General features: G+C 54.0%; 7 protein-coding genes across 7 annotated transcripts; 3 read left to right on the plus strand and 4 right to left on the minus strand.

Annotated features, from left to right (window-relative positions):
* Positions 1–666: 666 nt before the first annotated feature.
* MYCGRDRAFT_91812 (uncharacterized protein) lies at positions 667–3,550 on the minus strand (the record flags this gene model as incomplete). Its single annotated transcript, XM_003854322.1, has 5 exons — positions 667–682; positions 968–1,057; positions 1,137–1,975; positions 2,025–2,921; positions 3,533–3,550. The coding sequence occupies 5 exons, from the start codon at positions 3,548–3,550 to the stop codon at positions 667–669; spliced, it is 1,860 nt and encodes a 619-aa protein (XP_003854370.1).
* A 1,815-nt stretch (positions 3,551–5,365) lies between these two features.
* On the minus strand, positions 5,366–6,217 carry MYCGRDRAFT_38362 (uncharacterized protein; the record flags this gene model as incomplete). The annotated part of the gene is made up of 1 exon (XM_003854321.1): positions 5,366–6,217. One exon carries the CDS (start codon positions 6,215–6,217, stop codon positions 5,366–5,368), a length of 852 nt encoding a protein of 283 aa, XP_003854369.1.
* A 387-nt stretch (positions 6,218–6,604) lies between these two features.
* MYCGRDRAFT_91814 (uncharacterized protein) lies at positions 6,605–8,464 on the minus strand (the record flags this gene model as incomplete). The annotated part of the gene is made up of 4 exons (XM_003854320.1): positions 6,605–6,858; positions 7,077–7,189; positions 7,472–7,831; positions 7,899–8,464. The coding sequence occupies 4 exons, from the start codon at positions 8,462–8,464 to the stop codon at positions 6,605–6,607; spliced, it is 1,293 nt and encodes a 430-aa protein (XP_003854368.1).
* A 1,107-nt stretch (positions 8,465–9,571) lies between these two features.
* Positions 9,572–10,913, plus strand: MYCGRDRAFT_70000 (uncharacterized protein; the record flags this gene model as incomplete). Its single annotated transcript, XM_003853851.1, has 3 exons — positions 9,572–9,609; positions 9,787–10,174; positions 10,233–10,913. 2 exons carry the CDS (start codon positions 9,821–9,823, stop codon positions 10,911–10,913), a joined length of 1,035 nt encoding a protein of 344 aa, XP_003853899.1.
* Positions 10,914–11,445: 532 nt separating this feature from the next.
* Positions 11,446–11,840, minus strand: MYCGRDRAFT_29515 (uncharacterized protein; the record flags this gene model as incomplete). Its single annotated transcript, XM_003854319.1, has 3 exons — positions 11,446–11,526; positions 11,595–11,674; positions 11,756–11,840. Coding segments are annotated over 3 exons (246 nt in total), but the record flags the coding sequence as incomplete, so codon positions are not given.
* Positions 11,841–12,113: 273 nt separating this feature from the next.
* On the plus strand, positions 12,114–15,397 carry MYCGRDRAFT_108675 (uncharacterized protein; the record flags this gene model as incomplete). Its single annotated transcript, XM_003853852.1, has 1 exon — positions 12,114–15,397. The coding sequence occupies one exon, from the start codon at positions 12,146–12,148 to the stop codon at positions 15,395–15,397; it is 3,252 nt and encodes a 1,083-aa protein (XP_003853900.1).
* Positions 15,398–15,928: 531 nt separating this feature from the next.
* On the plus strand, positions 15,929–18,202 carry MYCGRDRAFT_39064 (uncharacterized protein; the record flags this gene model as incomplete). Its single annotated transcript, XM_003853853.1, has 1 exon — positions 15,929–18,202. One exon carries the CDS (start codon positions 15,929–15,931, stop codon positions 18,200–18,202), a length of 2,274 nt encoding a protein of 757 aa, XP_003853901.1.
* Positions 18,203–18,662: the final 460 nt, after the last annotated feature.

Below are 18,662 nucleotides of genomic sequence, written 5' to 3' on the forward strand. Positions count from 1 at the left end.
GGCTACCCGCCGCGAGACGGTCGATGAGTCTCTTGGTAATATCTGTCAGCATAGGCGTGTGCATCTCCGAGTCTCGCCAAGGTGCAGTAGTCAACACGGCAATTTTGCATTGCTGTCGACAGTGTTTTGAATGAAACGACGCACGGCTGACGAGTCAGTCAGTCAATGCTTGCGCCTCTCCCTCAATCTTGAAGATCGGCTAGCATCGAAATCTCCATTGACTCTGGCAATGCGACGGTGATGTATGTGTTGAATCAGCGTAGACGGCCGGGTTCTGAGACGAAACTAAGCTCGATGTGCGTTCGCACTGACAACACTTCCAAATGGCAACAAAGTCGACAACGGAAACTTCGAGGAAGAGAACTTTTGGGAGATCATGTTGACTATGCTTAACTTGTATCGAGTGCGTACCAGCGCGAGGGCGCTCTCATCAGTGGGAGGAGAACGTTCCCCGCTTCAATGCTCCTTATCATTACCATGGTAGCGAGTACGAACTAGCAACCCGCCGTGAAGACGTAACGCCACCCGCAGGGCTGTGAAGAATGTGAAGACAGCTCCACATAATTGACGCAACGCTGCAAGCGTGAAGAAGCGGACCATGGTCCTGGTGGGTAGAGAGCAGCGGACCAGACGCCGGTGGATGTTAGCTGATGCAACTCGACCTTCTTAGTGGTTCATTTTGCTGTGATAATGTGTATCAAGTGTCACTCCTACGTGAGCGCTGTGTGGATAGCATCAGGCTAGCGAGGCAACATCCATACGTTCACTCAGAGAGCAGCAATGGACGCCGAAGTGACACATTTTCGAGGCTTGACCCTAGGTTGCCAAAGACGGTCTCAACGACTTGCTGCAACAATATTCTGCCGGTCCACAAAGCATTGGCAAGACAATTTCGTGGTTCAAACGTCATGACAGCACCGAAAATACGCTCTGCCATGGAATGCGCACAAGCGGACAGACAACGCACAAGCTCATGCCGCTGAGCCAGTAGATGTATCGAGAATGCGGAGCGATGAGGACCGTGCTGGTTTGCGTGCTATATCCCGCAGGTCTCATACTATGGAGGCGTTGTGCAGTGGATACCTTGAAGCGTGCTGAACGCCGGTGAATCAGTAGCATTAATAGCATGGACCTACTGCTTCGGCGCAAAGAGATCCCGCCAGAACTCCTTCCAACCATATTGCGGTTTCCTCTCATCATAGACATGACTGGCCTTGTCCATTGAGAACTTGTTCAGCACACTGCCAGGAGTATGTCCGATGACCTCCACGCCTCGGATCTTTGGCGCCAGCGCCTTTTCGCGAATAGCCGCCGCAACAGAAGGCGCCACGTCCGCGAAACACGCTCGCAGCTCGCGGTCGAGATCAAAGTAGGGTTTCTTGGCGGAGTCGGGAGCCATAAGGTTGTACGATCTGAGGACCTCATTGAGGGATTTGATGGCGAGTTCATGGTAAGAGCGTTCGGTGGCCATCCATTGCGGGTCACGGAATGCGGACACCGTTGGCTTTCGAGGGGCCGAAGGAGGTGATGCTTGGATGAGGAGAGGTTGTTCGGTGTCGACGATCACTTCTCGATTTGTTGCCTTGAGCGTGCCGTCGTCGTTGAAGGTCTGTTCCATGACTTTGATCTGCTCCTCCAGAACGGCTGGATCGTCCGGGTCTTCAGGCGTCCTGCCTTTGAGTTCGCCGGAGATGGTGATCTCTGACATGTGACCTTTCGCATCGACAGTATTGACAGTCTCGACCTGCTTCTTTGAGGGATTCTCGATTGACTCTGCCAGAGCATACTCCTCGGCGAGCTTCATCTGACTTTCTAGACTGCCACCTCGACTCGCGATGATGCGAGAGACATGTCGTTTCCAGTCGTTGCGTAAACGCTTTCTGAATATGTTCGCTGTGCTCATCACTTCTTGCTGCTTCTCAATCCACGGTGGCACGATGTCCTGCTTCTTGATCATCTTGTTGAGGAAATACTCCTGGGGATGGTCAGCCATTGTGATTTCTCGCCGGGAGTCAAGTACCTACTGTTGTGTTGATGAACGGACTGTTCGCAAGATGATCTCTTTCTAGGGGGCGGCCTCTTGGTAAATTTTTGAATTGTCCCCTTCCGATTGCATCCTGAATTCTTTCCTCTGCCAGCGATTGTATACCCGAAATTGAGATGGCTACCTGACGAGCCCCTGGCGAGAATCTTGCTTTCATTTCTCTGCGAAAGCTCTCTCGCTCCTCATCTGTCAAGCGACTCTGTTCCTGCTCGTTGGCGTACGAATACAACGACGATCGATCGCGAGCATTCGCGAGTCGGGCGCCGGCACCAGGCTTCTGTTTCGGACGTCCCGTATCCACCTTTTTCGGCGGACTGCGGGAGGCGGAGCCCTTTGCAGCGCCACGCAATGGCTTGTAGGAGTCGTTCAGCATTCGCAAGGAAGCATCCTCAACTGTCTCCGTCCCAGTCCACGGCCGTGCCGCCGCGGTCTCTCGGATGTGTTTTGCAGTACTGGCAGGAAGATCTGCCTCCGCGAGAGCACTGGCGTTTTCATTCCGAAAGTTCGCACTGGCAATCTTTGCCTCCAGCTCCTCCTTGAGGGACTCGCTGAAATGGTAGCCTCCCTCTTCCACTGCTCTGCGAGCGCTTCTTCTGCCCGTCTGGATGCTCTCCTCTGTCATCTCTTGCAGCTTTCTGGACATTGCACCCTGCGGCTTATCCTCCGGCGGTCCATCCTCGCCATTCTTGCCACTCGGCTTGGGTGGCGTCGTAGTGTCAGAAGCATATCGGGAAGTCGAGGGAATGCGTGAGTGGACGGTCGGAAGCCGAACGCGCAGGCAGCGAGCGCAGACGGAAGGCGAAGGAAGACTGATCCCGGGCATGCAGTGTATTGTGATGTTGTCAGAGGAAGAGCATATCGTCCACTGAAGCTGTACCTACGAGGTAGGATAGGGTGGTAGGCTAGCGCGACCTGTTTTCGGCTAAAAACAACCACATTCGCATGAAGGACCTCACCTCCTGTGGCTCGCTGGACAGCGCATGGCGAATCGCCATCATCGACGACAAAGTCCTTGATCTGGAACGATTCGAAAGGGTCACCATGTACGCGTGGCCGACCGCGTCAAGATAATGTATCAACAACAATGTGCCGGCCGACATGAACAGCTACCTGGGGACCATCGCCGACTCCTACCTAACTCCTACGATAATCCGGAAGCTGCGAACTTCTCCGCAACCAGATCGAGATCATGCTGAGGCTCCGCGGAACGGTCAGATCTCTACACCATCTCCGGTTCCTACGACTCGTACGTCGAAACAACCCAATCGACACAGCATTCGGCGCTGAAGTCCGATGTGAAGTCCACGACGGTCCAGTTGTGATCCACGATCAAGATCGGTACATCAGAGACGCGCGTGCTATGCGGCCGAGGAGAGGTACCTGAATACGCCAAGTCGGTCCATGTGCCTCGTCAGTATGTTCCCGAACGCTGCATCCCGGCTCTGATCTCGCAATCCCTGCGTCAGGGAACATATGGCCATGACTTACGTTCGCACTTCGAAACATTTGGGTCCGAGTCGACAACCACACCGAGCCCTCATTTTACGGATCACGGCAACAAGGCGTCGTGGCGCCGTCGCAGATACGCTGGGCGGAGGTGTCATGCACAGTTTCCGAGTCATGGTCCAAGAGTGGCGATCTCCCGTTCCTAAGTCCGGAGAGCTCGCGCTCAACTGATGCCTGACAGGGATTAGCTAACAACCAGGTCGATTCTCTGCGAGTCGACTAGCATTTGCGGCTGCTCCTGAAACGGCTGTCATCATGGTGACCACGCCACTCGAGCCACGATGAGTTTTCAACCAACCTGGCGGCTGGCATGATTCGCGTCTTCTCCGTCGGCCTGTGGGCAAATCCCCTGCACTGATTGCATAAGTCGCAAGGTCCGGATCAAGGCCTGACTAATGTGACAAGGGGCTCAGGGTGTGGTAACTTGCAATCGCTCAGAATGGTCAATGCAAGTCTGTCATGCGGCTATGTGCGGCATGCAGCTGGTCCTGCTCGCTTGTCTGCATATGAATCGGCGTAAACTCTGATGTACCGGCATGAGTCTACGATGCCCGACTATTCGAAATTTTGAGTTATCGTGATTTATTATCGACTATGCGCGTGAAGAACGGTTAATGAGTGCCAAGTCCTTTTCGTCAGTCAATCGATGCTTGGGCGGCAGTCTACTTCAGTGTTCAGGAGTACGATACAGGTGAGTCGAACTATTCATGTTTGATACCAACTATTTCGTGAGTCTGGAAAACTCGGACGTAATGCCACTCAGATCTACTCGGTGTTCTTGATCAAGTTCATGACCTTCGCTGCATCGGCTTGCAGCTTCTTCGACTGGCCGGTAATCTTGGGAGCGTAAGGGTTCGCGAGCGGGTAAGGCTTGTCCAGCACGGTGTTGTTTGTGAGGATGACCTTGTTGATGATCTTGCCGAGGTCCTTGTGCTCCTTGAACATGTCGGCCTTCTCAGTCGCTGACGCAATGAGCTTGTTGCCTGCGATGACAATCTACGACAATCATCAGGAGCCGATATTTGCAGTAAGAGAGATTCGCAACTCACATCGGTTGCGGCGTTCTCCAATTGGATCTGTGCACCCTCGTCGTCGAAGCTTGGGATATCGTTTGGAAGCTCCTTGGCCTCCTTCACGATCTGGTCGTGTGCCTCCTTGATCTCCTGCAGCGTTGGAGCATTAGCAAAAAGCGTCGGGCGTACCCATGATATGTGCATTCCCATGCATCAATGGTCTCATACCTTCATCACTTCGTTCAAGTCATCGCCCTCCTGTGCGTTTTGGATCTTCTGATCGATCGTGTAGGTCTTCTCGCCGAAGCCCTTGAATACCTCTTCCCACTGTTCGACAGACATATTTGCAGAGTGTTGAGTTCGTGGTGTTTTGGTGGTATTAAGCTCGGAAAAGTATGTCAGTGCGCTTGTCAAAAGTCACAATGATATTATAGATTGAAGTCAAGGACAATTGTCCACCGTGTGTGCGATGACGAAGATGATATCATACGGGTGATCTAGAACCCCTTGCGTTACCGGACGGTGTTCGTTCCTGATTTCCGGAGGCTTAGACGCCTTCTGACGTAGAAGCTACTTTACGTGACACACTGACACCTCGGGCTTTCAAAGGCATTGGCGAAGCGTTCCTTCTGTGATTGGTAGAGTTTGTAGCACGAGGTCTGGGCAGGACTCCATTGCACGTACCTAACCGGGTCATTGCTACATGGTGTTCAAGATGGGAGTCGAATGGACGGTCTGGTCTACGGATTGCCCACGACAGCTCCCGATATGCTCCCAAAGACGATTGTCCATGCATGTATGTCTATGATATAGTATAAGAGACTTTGCTCATACCTTTCTGCCGCTTGATGCGAGTGATGACAATCTCGCCGCAAGCACTGGTGTTCGGGGTGTGAGTTCCGCCGCATGGGTACGCTCCGGCGCCCACGATATCAACAATCCTTACCAGTCCGTCGTGGCCACTCACCACAGGCATGCCCTCTGAGATGATGACATCCTTCTCTCCCAACTCCTCCGGCTTGAGCCAATACAGCTTCACCGGAAGTGCCTGCTTGACAAACTTCGTTGTCTGCGATTGTATCTCATCCTTGAATTTCCCATCTATGAGTCCCTTGAACTCCACGAAACAAGCGCCGGGTATGTGTGATGCTTTTTGATCGATGACATCAAGGTCTACTCCCTGTTCTACCATCCGTCTTACTGCCAATGACACAACATGGCCTGCTGTATGACTTCGGCTATTGAGGTCTCTCCGGGCGCCGTCGATGTGTTGTTCGACCATGTCTCCGGCCGCCAATGTCTGAAATGTGCTATCGTCCTCCCACGTGCCGAAATGTAACGCTCTGCCTCCAGCGGCATTGCGCACAGCTTCCACGTTGAATTTGCGCCCTGATACAGTCATGACGCCGGTGTCGAACGGCTGTCCTCCTCCCTGTGGATAGAATATCGTCTCTTTCGTCTCGACAATGAAACATTTTGAATCGTTCTCACGCTCTCCAGCAATGGCTTTGAAGAGGTCTCGCTCCGCATCGGCGAGGTCTGCGAACGGTCGGAAGGCAGTGACCCGCGTCAAGTGCGTGCGAAGAGTCTCGTCGGTTTGGTAAAGAGGTGTCGTTGGCGTGTCTCGCGATGGAGTTTCTTCGGATGAGCTCATCCTGGTTGGATGTCTGGGGTGGACCCTGCGGGGTGAATCTGGGTGAGGGCGGTAATGAAGACGGTGATTACAGTGTCGAGGAGTGTGCGAGGTCGAAGAGCACAGAGAATACTCATGAGAAGGGCATGGAAGTGAGTCCAACCTTGGAAGAAAGAGAGATGTCAATAATGTCGCAGGGCGCAAGTGTTGACATGTGGGGCGGCGACATTCACTCAAAATTGCATTGATGGAGCTAATACACTTTCATCTGAACCCCACATTCTTCACTCCCCCGGAAAAGAGACAACACGACACAAGCTGCTAGGTACAATTGTCGCCGAGTTCCCATTCAGCCTCAACCCGCGTACGATCACCTCTGCATCATCGAAGAACGGATTGATATCTCGACTATATCACGGCGGCGAGGTGGTGGTACCCATGCATTGTGCCGTTGTAGATCAGGTAAGCCTCTTTCGCAAGCTCCACGAACCGCTGCCCGAGCTGCGCCCGGCCTGTCTGCTGCATCGTCTTTGCGGTGAGGAGATAGGCTGCAGAGATCCTGGAATGTGAGGTTGACAGCGTTCGATCGACCTTCACCGTCTCACCTTGGATGGTCACGACCAGACCGAAGTACCTCAACCACTCGAGGCAAATGTCCAGGGCTGCCTCTTCAGGAGTATCACCCAGCACTTTTTCGACAGCAAGGTGGCCGTACAGATACAGCATGGCCGGGCGTGGATAGCTTTTTGTGTGCGTTGTGTATGATGCCAGCATCTCGGTACGAATATCGCCGAGAGCATCCGCCTGCACCTTTCCCCATTCTCGTCTCGCCTCTGCCTGGTCTCGATGGGGATGAGACGTTCAGCCACGCAAAGCTCACATGTGCAGACGAAGTCCCAGCTTCCACGAAGGAGATCCTCCGCGGGAAGGTTCTGGCGGAAATCCTGGTAGTATCGAGTAATTTCTTGATCCCTCGCGATCGGCTTGGTGGCTCTGGTAATCATCAAGTCTCCAATAAAAGACCGGGAGGAGTTTGGCATGCAGGAGTGATTGATGTACGATGCCATGCACCAAAGTCCAACTCCTCTGCGCCCTTCCTCGGGCCGTTCCCCTTGCCAATGGAACGGGAAAATGACGGAAGCAGTATCCGCAACAACCGCGCAGGAGTCTCCGCTATTGGCGCAAATCTCATGGAGTAGGTAAGAATCAACCACTGCAGTTTCATCGAGTTGGATGAGTTCCTTGGTCTCAGCGTCATAGTCTTTTCCAGCGTACAACTCGAGGACCTTAGTGATCAGTGATGGATTGTCAGACAGTTTCTTGGCAAGTTGACGATGCGCTCCCGCCAGATTGCCTGTAACCTTGCACTCCTTCTTGTGGGCCAAGTATTTGAGCACTGGTTTTGGTCGCGTGAGGTCACCATAGACGATGGAGATAGCCTTCTCGCACATCACCAGCTCACCAGGGACAATATCTCGATTGGCGAAAAGCCCTCTTCCATGAAGCTCGCTGGGCATGACGTCGACCTTGCTCAAGAAGCTTGCGGCGTCAAGTTTGGGATGGGTGTGAGATAGACCAGCGACGATGGCTTCGAAGTCGTATCGACCGTCGGCCTCTGCCCGCCTTGCGCCTGCTCTTTGGAGCCCAGTCAACGTCTGCACCACCACCAGTCTGGAAGACTTCGCGTTCAAAGTAATTGTACGCCTCGGTGAAGTTACCGAGGAGGTACTCGGCGCGACCGGCCCTGTGGTAGGCTTTGAAGTTGAGCCTCTGAGATTCAATGCTGGACGGTTCAGATATGGAGGCCAAGGCGTCCGCCAGGGCGGCATCGCATCGGCCGAGATTGAGATTCGCCAGAGCGCGATTGCGAAGCAGATCATGCTTGAGTTCTGATTGATGACTGCCAGCAACTGCGAGTCCGGCCGAGTAGTAGTTCCTTGCCAATTGCATGCTGTTTGCTTTCAGCGCCGTGTTGCCCAGCGACTTCCACTCGAGCGCAGTCTGCTCGGTCTCTGGCTGCACAGAAGCCTGTCGGAAGGCGAGGGGTGTGAGCTGATGGAGAGGGTGAAGTATGATGAGATCCGAGATGTGCTCGACGGTAAGAAAGCATGGCAGCTGATCCCCAGGCTCGGGGGGTTTTCGAACATCCAGCCGCGGTTCCTTGATGGCAATGACCGAACCAAGTGGCAGGACATCAACGTCAGGACGATCGTGCGTGTTGATGTGGAGTACTGCAACATTGCCGTACTCGTCCTCGACTCCAGCCATGGTTGTGGTAGGCTGACGGACCAAGGGTCCGAACTGACGCAAACACAACACCTTGACTTGGTGGGGGAGACGTATCTTCAGATCAGTCAACCCCATCTAGATTGTATTAGCGCAGGTAGTATAGATCGCTGAAGATGGACACGTACCGGACAAAGATCCTGAAGAGCCATCTGGGAGGGAGGTCCACTGGAGTAGTCGATCAGATAGCAAAACAAGGATCGATTGTCAGCTTCCCTTGAAGAGGCGAGCTCCAAGACGTTGAGCACAACTTCTCGAGAAGGCAGCTGATGCGAGACTCCAGTCATCGACACAGCGAATGACTCTGCCCTCTCTTGTTCTCCAATGTGCTTTTGCGTAACCTGTCGCACATACGCTCGTGCGGCCTCCATATTCGCCATGAGAGTCTCCATCGAGCACGAATTGTTGAGCAGGGAGATTTCGGACAGTGAGATGCGGGTGACAAGTGTTGTCGAAATGTGAGGGTATGGGGACTTCAGAATCGCCGGAAGTGAGGAAGAACACTCAACGTACGGTACAAGGGAAAGACAAAAGACGACTCAGCTTGATTGTTGGTTGTCGATGCGACTCACAGCCACACGAGACAGCAAACTCTTGCTTTGTCGTGTGCAGTTCATGGATTCAGCGGGACGGAACTCGCAGCTGCAGAGAAAGTCGGAGTAGGATCGAAAATGATCCAGCCAGCACGGCCAGCAGATCATGCCTAACCACAATAATACCGAAGGACTGCAGATGCCTCGAGTGGACTTCTCTGTCGCAGTTCTGCAGCCTTCTGGAGAGGATCACGCCCCGGGTGTGTAGTCAGCGCAAGAAGTCCCAATGTTCTGTGATATGTCGCGGAGAGGCATCTCGACTAGAAGGTGCACTTTGGTGCGTCGCAGCCGATCTTGTGAGGGCGTGTATTGAGAGACAGATGGAGGAGAGCCATGCTGACTCGATGTGGTATTGACGTAAAAGTGAACAAGAAGTGAAGTCGTGTGAGGGGCAGGGGAAGCCTGAGGCACGAATTCGGAACATAAGGTATCGCCCTTCTCGAGGCTTCTATGTCTCGACACCACCGTGTTAGCTGTCTTGTGACAATCTTCCTCCTTTACCTTACCACTGCTCAAGCTCGCAAGACGGATTAGGTGAGTCCAACTTTGCTACATTCTACCCAATCAGTGGAGCAACAATCTGGAGAAAGTTGCATTTGATCTCTTGTGAACGAGCTTCCCTCGGCGAATTTGTCTCTGGTGCCGAGTCGCTCCAAACATTTGATCAACCGCATTCAAATATTATTCTCGCATGTTCTGACTATTCGGAAGCTGCTCAAATTCCTACGCTCGACTCGAAACCAACATGGTCCTCCACAACCCAAACAACTGGCATTGGGTCAACAAGGATGTCTCGGCCTGGACGAAGGACTTCCTGTCGCAAGATCTGATCGGCTTGAAAGCGGAGAGCAATGGTGTCAAAGTGGAGGTCAGCAAGGTGCTGAGCATGGATGGAGACGTGGACGTCTCGCAACGAAAGGGCAAGGTCATCACAATCTTCGACGTACGGTTGCAACTCGAATGGACAGGAAGCATTCCCGTGAAAGAGAAGCAAGAGAATGATGATGGTGTTGAGGAAGAGACAGAGGGAAAGAAGGACGTCAGTGGAACGATAACAATCCCCGAGGTTGCTCACGACACCGAGGAGGATGAGTACGTGGTACGTTTCAGACCATAATTCTGCCGTGAATGGAGCAGCCTCTGACGAATTGTTGCAGTTCGAAGTAGAGATCTACTCATCCTCGCTGGAGAAGGAGCCCGCGAAGGAGCTCGTCCGGAAGGAAATCACACCACAACTCCGGAAACATCTCCGCAAGATTGGACCAGCATTGATCACCGAGCACGGCAAAGACATCCAGCACGCTCCTGGATCCAACCCATCATCTGGGTTTAGCACGCCCCGTACTCTTCAATCGTCCTCGGTCAACAAGTCCTCCGCTTCCACCTCCGCTCCGTCCACTTCAACCACATCCGACCGCAAAGTGAACGTCACATCCCTCTCCGACACCCAAGAATTCCGCACCACCGCCGATCAACTCTACCAAACTTTTACCGACCCCCAACGGATCGCCGCATTCACACGCGGTGCCCCAAAGCTCTTCGAAGGTGCGAAAGTCGGGGGCAAATTCGAGATCTTTGGTGGCAATGTCTCAGGAGAGTACACCAAGCTTGAAGAGCCGAAGTCGATCGAGCAGAAGTGGAGACTCGCGCAGTGGCCGGCGGATCACTTCAGCACGTTGAACATCAAGTTTGAACAAAACGATGTCGATGCCGTTACGGTCATGAGGGTGGAGTGGAGTGGCGTTCCGGTCGGACAAGAGGAGCCCACGAAACGGAACTGGGATGAGTACTACGTCAGGAGCATCAAGCAGACTTTCGGATTTGGTACGATTCTGTGAGAGACTAATGAACTGGTACGAGATTATGGGAGAGAGATGAAAACGTCGTCTTTTAGCGAGGTGTTGCGGCAATACATACCAGTCGTGGCTGAGGTGCTTTTATGCTGTTCTGGTTGAGCCGGGTCTTCCAGACGGCACGGAATGCACACATGTAGAATGTGGACCCCAAAAGAAGCCATGTCCTGTATGCTGGTCCTTTCCCTCTCTTTTGTCGCATAGCCAGAAAGACTGTACACCAGCGCAAGCACTCCAGCCATTCTCCGGCAGAGCTACGATCTCGCCACGGAACTCTGTACGTGTAACGCCAATAACCCCGTCCAATGTACATTGTCAGTGAACGCCTCTCCTGCGCGGTCCTCGCGTGTGACCATCCGACCCAATACATCGCCAGATATGAGTCCACGCCGGGGAATGTCGATCTTTCACTCATGCTCCTTTTCGCGACCCTCAACGCATGAAGCTGAGAATTGTAGATCTTCCTTGTTTTACATCCCGGCTTGAGTCCTTTCCTCCTTCATCTATGGTTCTACTTCCTCTTGAACGGTCCTTTGATTTGCGGGTAGAATCTCGAGAGATGGTGGTTGATCGTTGACTTCTTTGCTGCTCCCGGTTTCTGTACAAGTTCTCCATCAGCAAGTGTTTCGAAAATCTTCAGCTCATTGAAGCGCCGGCTATACGTACCCTTGCGTCCATGCACACTCGTAATTGCTGTTCTATCGTGGCGCATCCTGCTGTTGTGTAGCCTTGAGATGCCCAGCAGCCTGTATACCAGCGTCAGCCTCCTGTCATAATTCCACGAGCAGTCTCTTGCTATGCTCGTCCAAACAATTGGCTTCACGCACCCAACATTGAACTCATCACCGCCACACAAGGATTCGCATCGGAGCTATTGGGCTTGCGCACTCGCAGTTTGGGGAGGGGCGGAAGTTTCGGAGAGGCGGAGGTGGTGGCCGCGGCGCGGGCGAGCTGTTGCGGAGATGTCTTGCCGACGACCATGATGGCGGACTGAACAGTCGATTTGGGTAGTACGGGAATGATAGTAGACGTTCAGTTTGCTGGCTTGTGATACTCGGATGAGGTGAATGAAGTCCAAGGCTGGCCAATTAGAATAGTCTTAGCGCCGTTGCCTTAGCGTCTGTTTTTGTTTAGACGCTCGCGCGACCACAAACTCCCAATTCCCTTGTCGCCCTTCCGTTGCGCGTACGGACATTCACGTTACGCATTGTTCTCACATGGATCCCGACTCTTCTCAGAGCATGAATAGCCATTCATCCTTAGGTATGGCATCAACATCAACAGAAACAGCACCACCGGCCCAGCCCGCCACAGCATTCACAATGCCCGAGGGATCAACTACATCCGACGCTGCTTCATCTTTCGCCGCAACATGGTCCTCCACTGATACGGCGCATCTCCTCCCGAGCAACCTGCCGGTCGCGAAAGTCCAACGCGCCTGGGAAAGAAAACCACAGTCGCCATTCTCCCGGCGGCGCGTCAAAGTCGGCAAAGTCTGGAAACGCGGCGGCGCATCGTCGGCTGCGATTGGTCTAGGAAGCACACTCGCCTCGTCATCTTCCTCGATGTTCGCGTTTGGAGGACTTGGCGCAGCACAGCAGAGTCCGATGAGGGCGGTCAAGAAGATGAGAGACGCTCAAGGTGGGGCAACAGTCAGTGGGTGGGAGCGACGAGGAAGTCCCACAAGAGAGAGGAGGATCGTGACGAGGAGTAACGCTGTGGAGCAAGACCTCGTAGAGTTGGGAGACGAAGGTGAGGGCGAGCCGATGGCTGGAGAGGTGGATATGCAGGTAGAGGAGGAATTGCAGGAAGCGGAGGTTCTCAAAGTCGAGATCGAGAACGAGGATGGGACAGTGTTGGAGCTGGATGGTGAAGAAGCGGAGGCGCAAATCCAGGACGAGAACTGGGATGACGAGAGCATGACTGAGGAAGAGGTGTGGGATGCGACGCTTATGCACTTGGCTCAAGTCGACGGAGAGGACACACACGAGCAGGATGTGGTGGACACAAGCGTTCACAATTTGCCAGCAGCCGTCTCAACACAATTGCAGGAGGCTACGACCGCAAGCCGGGCCGAGACCGACACGCAAATCGAGGACTCATCTTACCCAGTGGACGCGTCGCACGACACGGAGCAGACTACGCCAGAGATGGTTGTGTATCCTTCTGATGTTGCCGCAGAGCCGCTGATGCCGGAGCAAAAGCCGGCTCTCAGACCAGCAATGCAATGCGCTCTTCCCGAAGGCTTCGTCTCCCCAGTCAAAGGTCGGCAGCGGAGGACCATCAATCAAGTGCGACTTCCAAACGCGAATCGGCGTAGAACGCTACCCGTCAACTTCGCTGCGCAGAACGATTCCATCGTGGCTTCTGTCACTGCCAATTCAGAGGATAAAATCGTTGAGCCTGGCACGATGGTTGAATTAGAGCAAGAGATCTCAGCCGAGGCTCCAGACGAAGCGACTGTGCAGGAGTCTGATTCCGACTCGCAGAATACTTCAATGGGCATGGAGGAAGTCATGCATGATGCTGAAGCAGAGGAGACCTCAGGCGACAATGAGCATGAGGACGAACACGAAGACGAATGGGAAGATATCGAGACCGAAGATCAGCCAGTCAGTGAAGATCTCAAAGCACAGATTCCGGCAGATGCAGGATTTCAGGAAGATTCACCACAGCCCCAGAACACAGACATCACGGATGAGACAACACAAACCCCAACAGGCAGTTCGCAATCAGCAACTGCATCGCCAACGAGAAAATATGCCAGTCCTGTGGCTGGCACTGCAGGCGGACATCCTCTTCTCGCACCACGGAGATCTTCCAGGAGGCAATCGACCAGTCCGATGAAGCCGAGCAACATTCTTCCATCGGCTGACCGTCCTCATCTGGTCGCATTTACGCCCATAAAGATGCCATCCTACAGAGCACCGGCATCGCAAACACCGAACCAGTCGCCTGTCTCTCAGGCAATGGAGATCGATGACGCAGCAGCCTCTATGCCCGTACGATCATCCTCAGCGCCTCCTGAGGAGCCACAAATGTCTCCGCGCAGGCCTAAGCAGCCTCGTATATCGGATGATACTGCTCTCCTCCAAGCGTTCCTCCACCGTGCTGCTGAGAGCAAGACAACAAAGGATATCTCGACGACTGCTAAGCGCGAGTCAATCGAAAATCGCCGTGACTCTGGCTCAGTCCGAGAAGCCCTCGCAAGCCCGGAGGACAGAGTCGTGCCGAGTGACGTCCTTGCTGATCTGGATCCTAACAGCCCATCTCCCAGGAAACAGTCCATTGCTGCCAACGCAGCAGAGTCATCTCGCCCCGAAAAGGAACACATCGATCTGGATGAGGACGAGCTTGCTCTTCATTCGCCAACAAGAAAGACCTTCCGAAAGAGCGGCCGCGTCAAGAAACAAGCGCAAATTCTCCCAGCAAGTGCCTATTCCGCACCGAACCGCATTTCGATTCGTGGCGCTACCGACGGTGTGGTGCTGAAGAAGTCGGAGGCACAGGAACTCGCTCTGACTACCAGGACTAACACAAGGAAGAACAAGAGCGGTGCCGTGCTGCCTCCTATGCGCTTGAGGAGCATGGCCGCAGAAGGACTGATGGGCAAGGCCGATACCGTAGATGTTGAAATGGACATCGAGCATCCGCCAGGCCGGAGGACTGTCAAATGGTCCGAGACGCTTGTCGCTTTTCAAGAAGGTGCCAACGAGCCTGAGATCTCTGTTCTCAGCGACGAGCTTGGCAATGAAGATGGCGTTGACACGGAGATGGTTGGTGTGCCGACTGCTCCTGCACCGGCCGACACGCCCAGCAAACCTCGTCTCCGACGTCTGAAGCCTCCTCGCACGACTGCGTCATCCGCTGCTGCTGCTAAGTCCAGTGAAGCTGAGGTTGCTTCTCTTCCGGCAGAGCCCAAGCCTAAGCCTCGAGTCCAGAAACGCAGCTCGCGCATTGCAACTCCAGCTAAGCTGAAGGGCGCGGCGAATTCTCTCCTTCACCTCGATCCTATCGGGCCGGACGTCGTTGCTCCTGCCGAGCCCAAACCACAAGAAGCTGCAGCTAGCAAGGGGCCTGTCAGTCGACGCAAGACCACGACGACAGCTCCATCGAAACTTCGTGCGCCCACGCCGACCTCTCAGACCTCTCTCTCCGCGTCTATCGCTCCTGTTGGGAAAGAGAACTCTCTTATAGCCTCGCCACCGAAGAAGCGGTCTGGCGCTGCTGCCAAGTCCAATGCCACGGCGGCTGGTCTTCCGAGCATGAAGAGCCTTCCGCCTAAGCTAGACTTTGGCAGCAAGAATGGCAACGCCGGTGAGATGCTGGGCTTGAGCAGTCCTGCGAAGAAGAAGACGAGCGCGAAGACTATGTTTGCGCCGCAGGAGAGTTTCGGGGCTGTGAAGGATGAGAGCATGTCGATGCCTGGCATGGGCAGTCCGGCAAAGAAGCGAACGAGGCGGCTTTGAGATTGAGGCGGAAGGAATGGCCTCACAGCTCGACGCCAATGGTGCCTGGTACAGATGATAATGGAGCCTTGTTGCTCCTCACTTCCAAGGTCTTCATCTCGTCACGCGCGAACATGTCGGAGCGACAGGATCCGCCGATTCGCCACTGTGTGCTTCACGACGAGCATAATTTGCGTCGAGCAAGGCTCATTTCTTCCGGCAGGGACAATGTCTGTACTGTCTGATCCCTGTGTTTCCCTGGATTTCCAGGCTGTGCAAGAGTCTCTCACTTCACTTTGCTTCACATCGCTTCACTTCGCTTCACTTGCTTTCTCAATGGCGGACCGCTCCGTAAAACGCCCGCGTGCATGTGACACATCTCGGTAGTGACGGAAAGGTGCAGGACATGTGCAAACGGCGACTTGGCTGGTGCATGCTCTTCGTTTGTTTCTCATCTCCTTCTACCACACAGTTTAAAATTTCGCCTCTCAATTCCATCTTCAGCTTCAACTTTGAAAGACCACCATCACGCCTGCGCGCCATCGTGCAATCATGGCCGCTCCACCGTCTATCGAAGCGGATGCGCAGAAGCTCATCAACCTTCTCAACCGACAAAAGGCGCTTCATCGTTCGGCGAACGCACGACGAGGCCAAGTCGCCCAAAACAAGCCCTCTCGTGCCGACCTTCAAGACCAGTTCAGCGAGCAAGCTGAGTGGGAGCTTGCCCAGGAGCTTGCAAAGCCTCAGGGGATCATCCGAACAACGATTGTGGGCTACGCATACTCACCTTGCATCCTTCCGGTGGCGCAGCTGAAGCCTATCACCATCGACGAGCTGCGCTTGGAAACACACCATCGTGGCAGAGTTCTATTCGTCAAGACCTTCGGTTTACCGCTTCGATTTCAAGCAGTGCAGAACTGCGTTGAAGACCAGGTCGGGGAAGTGGATCGCCTGTCAGTGTACAACTTCGAGAAGTCGCTGAAGTCAACCGAGGTGCTGCCACGAGGCGCTGTGTTTGCTGTCAAGGAGCCGTACTACAAGGTGACTGGTGATGGCGGCGTGCAAGTTCGTGTGGATCACCCCTCAGACTTGGTGAAGATGTCGGAAGATGATGCGCGTGTGCCGCTGGGTCTGCAGCCAAAATTGAGAGAGCTGCGTGAGGACGACTCGGCAGAGCAATGGAAGGCGAAGGGCAACGAAGCATTCAAGATGAAGGACTTTCGCGGCGCAGTGAACGCATACTCAAATGGTTTGAAAGTGACGGGGAGCGACATTCAGCAGATGACGACCAAGAAGGATCTGTTGCGCAACCGGGCCATCGCTCACATCAGCCTCAGTCGGTTCGAAGTTGGACTAGAGGACGCGCAGAAGGCTGTGGTCATGACTGGCGGCGGTCATAATCAGGAATTCGAGAAGAGCAAGAACAACGCCAAAGCGTTCTACCGCGCTGGATGTGCTGCGTATCACCTGCGCAAGTTTCAGCTCGCCAAGAGCGAATTCGAGAAAGTACTAGAGTGCATGCCATACGATGCTGATGCCATACGCGAACTCGTCCGTACGGGGCGCCGCTTGGAAGAGCAAGAGACGGGCACCTACAACTTCGAAGAGATGATTAAGACTGTGAAGCAGCGCAAGCAGCGTCGACTTGATTACGCGGATTACGACCTGAAAGTCATCAAGAAGCAAAGCAAGACCGGTGGCAATGGACTTTTTGCCACGGAGCCGATCAAAGCCGGTGAACTGGTGCTGTGCGAGAAAGCCTTCGCTGTGGCGTTCAAAGACGAAGAGGTCGGTAAATCGGGTCTCATCGTCAACATGAACCGCGACACAATGTCGACGGGCACACATACCACTCGCCTCATCTCCGTCGTGAACAAGCTCTTGCACAATCCGAACCAAGCCGCACTCTTCTCCGAACTCAATGACGGAGGAGGATACACACCGCAGAGCAAAATCAAGCTGGTGGACGGAGTGGTCCCCGTGGACACTTTTCAAGTGCAAGCTGCTCTTGAGATCAACGGCTTTGGCTGTCCAGAAATGGCCACTGCGATTGGAACACGACCCGAAGAAAAGGAAGAGGCATCGGATACTGCGACTGGAGTCTGGATCACCGCTTCTTTCGCCAACCACGATTGCATCGGCAATGCTCACCGCTCGTTCATTGGCGACTTCATGATCATCCGCGCCACGAAGGACATCGCCAAAGACGAGGAAATCCTCCACACTTATGTCGAAGCGAACGATGATCACGAGCAGTTCCAGAAGACTCTGCAGCGGTCGTGGGATTTCAAATGCAGGTGTCGCTTGTGCGTGGCGGAGAGCAAGACGTCCGGCCAGCAACGCAAACACCGCATGGGCTTGTTCAAGACAGCCAATGAGTTCCTTCGTGCCAGTCCGGTCAATCCGGTCAAGGCGCCGGCGAAACATCTGGTGACACAAGCAGAGAAGCTGTGGAAGAGACTCGATGAGAGCTACGATGACAAGGTCTTCACACGAGGTCTGCCTCGTCGTGGTCTCCGTGATCTTGCCCACTGGCTCTGCATGGCCCACATGCTCCTCGGCTCCCACCACTCCACCATCCAGGACTGGGCCACACGCTGCTTGCAGTCGCAGGGGATTCTCATCAGCATGGTCGACCACAAGCTGATTGTGGATCGGAAGCTCTCTCAGCATGACGACACTGGCGTGCACGCGGCCACATACCTGGCGAGTGTGTACCAAGACCAGGACCCGGCCATTGCCACGCAGCTGGAGGGTCTGGCGAGTGAGCTGTATCAGATTCGCGTTGGCTCGATGCATGGGTACAATGGCAATTCTCGTATTTAAGCTCGAGATTGAGACGGTGCAACGGGATTGGAACATTGGCGACAGACGCGGTTCTAGCTCATGTTGAGGATGCGGCTTGACGGGACACGGAACAACAGAGAATGCAGGTCTCAGGAGTATCATGTGCGCGAGCTTGAGGGGTTGTCTCAACATGGCGAACACGAGGAGAGTTTGAATGCTACCGTACTCATTTGCCCGGCCAACTGCTTCCATTACGCTCTCATTCAGTCGTTTCCTCTGCCGTGGTATGCCAGGTTTCAAGACATATGTAATGCTCCGTCTCCGTCACTTCCTCTGTCTTGGCTCGGAAGCCATAACATCGTACGCATTTAGCAAGACGACAGTCAAGCTCTTCGCGAGTGGTATTGATCTCTGGAGAAAGTCCTGTGCATCTCGGGCAGCTGTACGTACACTCACCACAGCGGACAGACGATGGCAAGTTCGATCTTGCGTTCATTTG

The sequence above is a fragment of the Zymoseptoria tritici genome, chromosome 3, assembly GCF_000219625.1.
Source record: "Zymoseptoria tritici IPO323 chromosome 3, whole genome shotgun sequence".
NCBI classification, from domain to species: Eukaryota; Fungi; Ascomycota; class Dothideomycetes; order Mycosphaerellales; family Mycosphaerellaceae; genus Zymoseptoria; species Zymoseptoria tritici.